This window comes from Colobus angolensis, unplaced genomic scaffold (assembly GCF_000951035.1).
Source record: "Colobus angolensis palliatus isolate OR3802 unplaced genomic scaffold, Cang.pa_1.0 Scaffold116, whole genome shotgun sequence".
NCBI classification, from domain to species: domain Eukaryota; kingdom Metazoa; phylum Chordata; class Mammalia; order Primates; family Cercopithecidae; genus Colobus; species Colobus angolensis.
In genome coordinates, this window is record NW_012112697.1 from 5,886,395 (window position 1) to 5,892,824 (window position 6,430).

General features: G+C 45.1%; 1 protein-coding gene across 7 annotated transcripts in view; it reads right to left on the reverse strand.

Annotated features, from left to right (window-relative positions):
• The window catches only part of DDX19B (DEAD (Asp-Glu-Ala-Asp) box polypeptide 19B), a 100,479-nt gene that overhangs the window by 74,722 nt on the left and 19,327 nt on the right, over positions 1-6,430 (reverse strand). For 3 of the 7 annotated variants that reach the window (XM_011962189.1, XM_011962177.1, XM_011962196.1), the window contains exon 2: positions 238-286. The exons of the other annotated variants lie outside the window; for them this stretch is intronic. In XM_011962189.1, the coding sequence (XP_011817579.1) occupies positions 238-286 (49 nt within the window). The remainder of the gene's footprint in view (positions 1-237; positions 287-6,430) is intronic. 7 annotated transcript variants of the gene reach the window in all.

Sequence of the window (6,430 nt, forward strand, 5' to 3'; positions counted from 1 at the left end):
GATCTCCTGACCTCGTGATCCGCCCGTCTCGGCCTCCTAAAGTGCTGGGATTACAGGCTTGAGCCACCGCGCCTGGCCTACAAACCAGTTTGTTGATTTACAAATCAAATGATACCAGTATTGGCCAATGCCCTGCCTGGTACAAATACAATTTTTTTTTCCAGACAGTTGTTAACACCAAAACAAAAATACTGAAGGAAATCACATTTGTTTTCAAACTAGCTATTAGTTACTTACCATTGGCATCTGGTTTGATTTTCTCTTCCTTAAGATGCAAGTTGCTCAACTAAATGGAGAATATGGGGGAGGGGGAAAGTGTCAGGAAAACCACTTAAAAAGATTTGGAATCAACAGAGCCTCCCTAACGAAGCTGGGGATAAAAGAGCCATTCTTAAGGTATATTCATTAGGACCAATTCACTGAGTTGTTCTGTTTACTAAATGTCTGATGAGAATAAACAAAATTTCCCATAAATACATCAGTGGAAAAAAATGCTCCACATCGGTACCTTCTACTTAGACAATTCTGTGAGAGAATTGTAATTTGTGAGTTTGCTTAATGCCCTGATTATAAACTCTCTCTCTTTGTAGAGTATCATTAGACTTGTCATTCTCTCATATTTCTTTTGTGTGTGGGGGAACTGCTCCATTTCAAATCATATTTCAAACGAGGAAATTTAAAGAGATGTTGAAAAAATGCAGTCATACTTTGGAGAACACTGAGAAGGGAGGACTGCCATGAAAAGCATCTGTAAAGCCGGGTGCGGTGGCTCGCACCTGTAATCCCAGCACTTTGGGAGGCTGAGGCAGGCAGATCACGAGTTCAAGAGATCCAGATCATCCTGGCCGACATGATGAAACCCTGTCTCTACTAAAAATACAAAAATTAGCCAGGCATGGTGGCGGGCTCCTGTAGTCCCAGCTACTCGGGAGACTGAGGCAGGAGAATGGCGTGAACCTGGGAGACAGAGCTCGCAGTGATCCGAGATCGCGCCACTGCACTCCAGCCTGGGCGACAGAGCAAGACTCCGTCTCAAAAATAAATAAATAAATAAGAAAAGAAAAGCATCTGTGGGTAGGAATTAGTCATGCTGCAGGATGCATTAGAGTCGTAAGACCACAGTATGCTTATGTGCAGCCTCACATTCAAGTCATCTTTTGCTGGTGTCTGATACTGTAGTTGGGAACAGCCTGGCGCATTGTGGCATACTGTGTAATTAAAATACCCACTGGGCTGAAGTGGAAATAGAAAGGAAGAGACAGAGCAAAGAGACATTTCAAAGAATGAATTACTACGACTTTGATCAAATACTGTATATTAGGGATATCCTAGCAGGTTTTATCTTCTCTATTAGAATGCAAATACCTTCCTGACAGGGCCTATTTCGTTTTCTACTGCTCCTTGAGTAGCAGGGCTACCCCATAGGAAATGTGCCCAGAGTAGCCGATATTTCTATTTTTGGTCTTCGGATGTAGCACAGAGTAAAGTAAGTGCTCTAGTCGTAAATTTTTCGTAAAAAAAAAAAATCAAAACAAAAAAGACTTTCTTTTTTTTTTTGAGACGGAGTCTCGCTTTGTCGCCCAGGCTGGAGTGCGGTGGCACGATCTCGGCTCACTGCAAACTCTGCCTCCCAAGTTCATGCCATTCTCCTGCCTCAGCCTCCTGAGTAGCTGGGACTACAGGCGCCCGCTACCACCCCCAGCTCATTGTTTTGTATTTTTAGTAGAGACAGGGTTTCACCATGTTAGCCAGGATGGTCTTGATCTCCTAACCTCATGATCTGCCTGCCTCGGCCTCCCAAAGTGCTGGGATTACAGGCATGAGCCACTGCACCCGGCCAAAAAAGGACTTTTTTAAAGGTCAGAAAGCATCCGTAAGTCTTGGACCCCAGCAGAGGGATTAGATAGATGGAAAGTCTGACGTGAGTAACGTTTCAAGCTAAAGCCAACCCTAATCATAAAATATCAAGCAGGGCCTAAGACATCGTCTAGTAAAAACAAAATGAAAATCACAACCTAATAGTTCTTTCTTTTTTTTCTGCAGACAGGGTCTTACTGTGTTGCCCAGGCTGGAGTGGTGCAGTGGCATGATCATAGCTCACTGAAGCCTCAACCTCCTAAGGCTCAGGCAGTCTTCCTGCCTCAGCCTCCCAAGTAGCTGAGACGACAGGTGCTCACCACCATGTCCAGCTAATTTTTTTTTTTTTTTTGAGACAGTCTCACTCTGTTGCCAGGCTGCCAGGAGTGCAGTGGTGCTATCTCGGCTCACTGCAACCTCCGCCTCCCGGTTTCAAGCGATTCTCCTGCTTCAGCCTCCCAAGTAGTTGGGACTACAGGTGCACACCACCATGCCCAGCTGATTTTTGTATTTTTATTAGAGATTGGGTTTCACCACATTGGCCAGGATGGTCTTGATCTCTTAACCTCATGATCTGCCCACCTTGGCCTCCCAAAGTACAGGGATTACAGGCATGAGCCACTGCCCCCGGCCTGCCTGGATAATCTTTTATTGTGAGTTGGGATCTTACTGTGTTGCTCAGGCTGGTCTTGAGCTCCTGGGCTCAAGCAATCCTCCCGCCTCAGCCTCCCAAAGTGCTGGGATTATAAGCATGAACCACTGCATTAGGCCGCATTTCTGTTGTCCCTCTAAGTCCAAGAACAGGAGAGAGGGGAAGGAGAGTAGGGAGGAGAGAACAAAAAAATGTTTTAATGAGTGGTTTGTTGAGAATGGAGGAGCCCCATTTCTATTCATGGAAATGGACAGGAAGTTTCTGGTGTCTTTCTGCTTTGGTATTGGGAAAGAAGAAGCAGAAAGGGAACACATTAAAGAGATTAGAAAAAAGGAAATTAACAAAAAGGAAACCATTCAACTGGAGAAAGCCAACTGAAAAACAAAAAAAAAGAAATCATTATAAAGCAGTAAAAATCCTTCACTAATTCTGAAGGATAAAGAACACACTAATTGAGGAGGGCAGTGGGGGAGAGCATTGGGAGAAAGAGCTAATGCATGTGCGGCTTAATACCTAGGTGATCGGGTGATAGGTGCAGCAAACCACCATGGCACATGTTTACCTATGTAACAAAACTGCACATCCTGCACATGTACCCCAGAACTTTAAAAAACAAAACAAAACAAAACAGCTGGGCACAGTGGCTGACGCCTGTAATTCTAGCACTTTGGGAGGCTGAGGTGGGCAGATCACTTGAGGCCAGAAGTTCAAGACCAGCCTGGCTGATACAGTGAACACCATATCTACTAAAAATACAAAAATTAGCCAGGCGTGGTGGCATGCGCCTGTAATCCCAGCTTCTCAGGAGGCTAAGGCAGGAGAATCGCTTGAACCTGGGAGGAGGAGGTTGCAGTGAGCTGAGATTATGCCATTGCACTCCAGCCTGGGCAACAAGAGCGAAATTCCATCTCTAAATAAATAAATAAAAGCACTCCCCACATCCTGCCAATTAACCTGGTCTAGTACTCAGGGCTGTTGAAATGAGAAAGAGAGGCTGGGTGCTGTGGTTCATGTGTGTAATCTCAGCACTCTGCGAGCTGAGGCGGATGGATTCCTTGAGCTCAGGAGTTTGAGACCAGCCTGGGCAACATGGCGAAACCCCATCTCTACAAAAATACAAAAATTAGCCAGGTGTGATGGCACATGTCTGTTGTCCCAGCTACTAAGGCGGCTGAGGTGGGAGAATTGCTGGAGCCCAGGAAGTCAAGGCTGAAGTGAGCCATGAAGATGCCACTGCACTCAATAATTTTTTTTTTTTTTTTTTATATAGCAAGTTTGGTCAGGCGCAGCGGCTCACGCCTGTAATCCCAGCACTTTGGGAGGCGGAGGCAGGCAGATCATGAGGTCAGGAGATCGAGACCATCCTGGCCAACACGGTGAAACCCCGTCTCTACTAAAAATATAAAAAATTAGCTGGGCGTGGTGGTGGGCGCCTGTAGTCCCAGCTACTGGGGAGGCTGAGGCAGTAGAATGGCATGAACCTGGGAGGCGGAGCCTGCAGTGAGCCGAGATCACACCACTGCACTCCAGCCTGGGCGACAGAGCGAGACTCCATCTCAAAACAAATAAATAAATAGCAAGTTTACAGGAGTAAAGTTAACAGTACTTATTCCTATGGTGATAATTACTACCTAAAATAAATGACAGACCTTAAATTTAAATGAGTTAATGAGGTATAAATGAACTAGAAATAGCCATTGCCATAAAGTTTTTTGTTTGTTTGTTTTGAGACAGAGTTTTGCTCTTGTTGCCCAGGCTGGAGTGCAATGGCGTGATCTTAGCTCACTGCCACCTCCGCCTCCTAAGTTTAAGCAATTCTGCCTCCCAAGTAGCTGGGATTACAGGCATGTGCCATCACACCTGGCTAATTTATTTTACTTTATTTTTTTGAGACGGAGTCTCGCTCAGTCATCCAGGCTTACAGGGTTTACAGGTGCCCACCACCACACCCCGCTAACTTTTTTTGACTTTTTAGTAGAGATGTGGTTTCACCGTGTTGGCCAGGTTGGTCTTGAACCCCTGACCTCAAATGATTCACCCTCCTTAGCCTCCCAAAGTGGTAGGATTACAGGCGTGAGCCACCACACCCGGCCAATTTTGTATTTTTAGTAGAGATGGGGTTTCACCATGTTGGTCAGGCTGGTCTTGAACTCCTGATTTCAGGTGATCTGCCCACCTCAGCCTCCCAAAGATTATAGGTATGAGCTACCACACCCGGCCCAAAAAGTTTTTTTAATATCGAACGATAAAAGGACACACGACAACAGGGATCATTCTTTTGTTTTTATATTTTTATTTATTCATTTATTTGAGAATGAGTCTCACTCTGTCCCCCAGGCTGGAGTGCATTGGTATGATCATGGCTCATGCAACCTCAGCTTACCAGAATCAAGGATCCTCCTGTCTTACCCTCCCAAGCAGATGGGACTACAGGTGCCTGCCACCAGGCTGGGCTAACATTCTTTTGTTGACACATTGTTCAACTCAAAAGTTAACAGGGTAAAATGAAATGTGTAGGAAAAGGTGGTAGCAACATTGTAAATAAAACTAATAGATTTTTTTTCTTTTTTTTTGAGACGGAGTCTCCCTGTGTCACCCAGGCTGGCCTGCAGTGGCGCGATCTCGGCTCACTGCAAGCTCTGCTTCCCGTGTTCATGCCATTCTCTTGCCTCAGCCTCCCGAGTAGCTGGGACTACAGGCGCCGGCCACAACGCCCAGCTAATTTTTTTTTTTGTATTTTTAGTAGAGACGGGGTTTCACCGTGTTAGCCAGGATGGTCTCCATCTCCTGACCTCATGATCCGCCCACCTCGGCCTCCCAGAGTGCTGGGATTACTCCCAAAGTGCTGGGATTACAGGCGTGAGCCACTGCGCCAGGCCAATAGATGTTGTTTTGATTACAACGTATCAGAATTCTGAAGAGGTTCCTGCAGAATCTAGAAGACACAGCCTTTACTTGGCTGTAAGGATCTCAAAGCCTACAACACAAAAGCAGCATTAAAGTTTACATTACCCACCTTAGTGTCAGTGAACTGAATGCTAAAACTTATGTTGAAAGCAGTTAGTTCAGATACCTGTGCTCTATTTATTTGAATCAAAAGGAAAAACCGATTTTTCTTGCAACTTGATTGGAAACCATTTTGAAATCTAGAAAACTAATGAAAAGGCAAGACAAACTTTTAAAAACTCCCATTTCCAAATTGCCCAAAGCTCTACTTTTATAATATCCAGAATTTTCAGTGTTTTAATAGTTTTTAAGATGTCAAAATAATTGAGAATAATTCAGTTATACTTCATTTTATTCCAAAGCTACTTGAGAAAGGATTCTTGAAACATAAGAAGGAAGATTTAATGGTAATGAACTATCCTGAATAGGAACTGTCTCTGGCAAAATTGTGAGGTTTTGAGATGGAGTCTCGCTCTGTTGCCCAGGCTGGGCGTGAGCCACAGGCGTGAGCCACCGCACCCAGCCTCTCATCAGTTTTTCAATCCCTTTGCCCTCTAACTTGAAAAAGAGAGCCAGGTGCAGTGGCTCATGCCTATAATCCCAACACTTTGGGAGGCTGAAGTGGGAGGATCCCTTGAGGTCAGGAGTCTGAGACAAGCCTGGGTAACATAGTGAGACTCCACCTCTACAAAGTTTAAAAATAAAAATATTGGCAGGGCATGGTGGCTTGTGCCTTCAATTCCAGCACTTTTGGAGGCCGAGGAGGGAGGATCCCTTGAACTCAAGAAGTTTGAGACAAGCCTGGGCAACATAGCAAGACCCCATCTCCTAAAAAATAAATAAATAAATAGGCTGGGCATGGTGGCTCATTCCTGTAATCCCAGTGCTTTGGGAGGCCGAGGCAGGCTGATCACCTGAGGTCAGGAGTTCAAGACCAGCCTGACCAACATGGTAAAACCCCGTCTCTACTAAAAA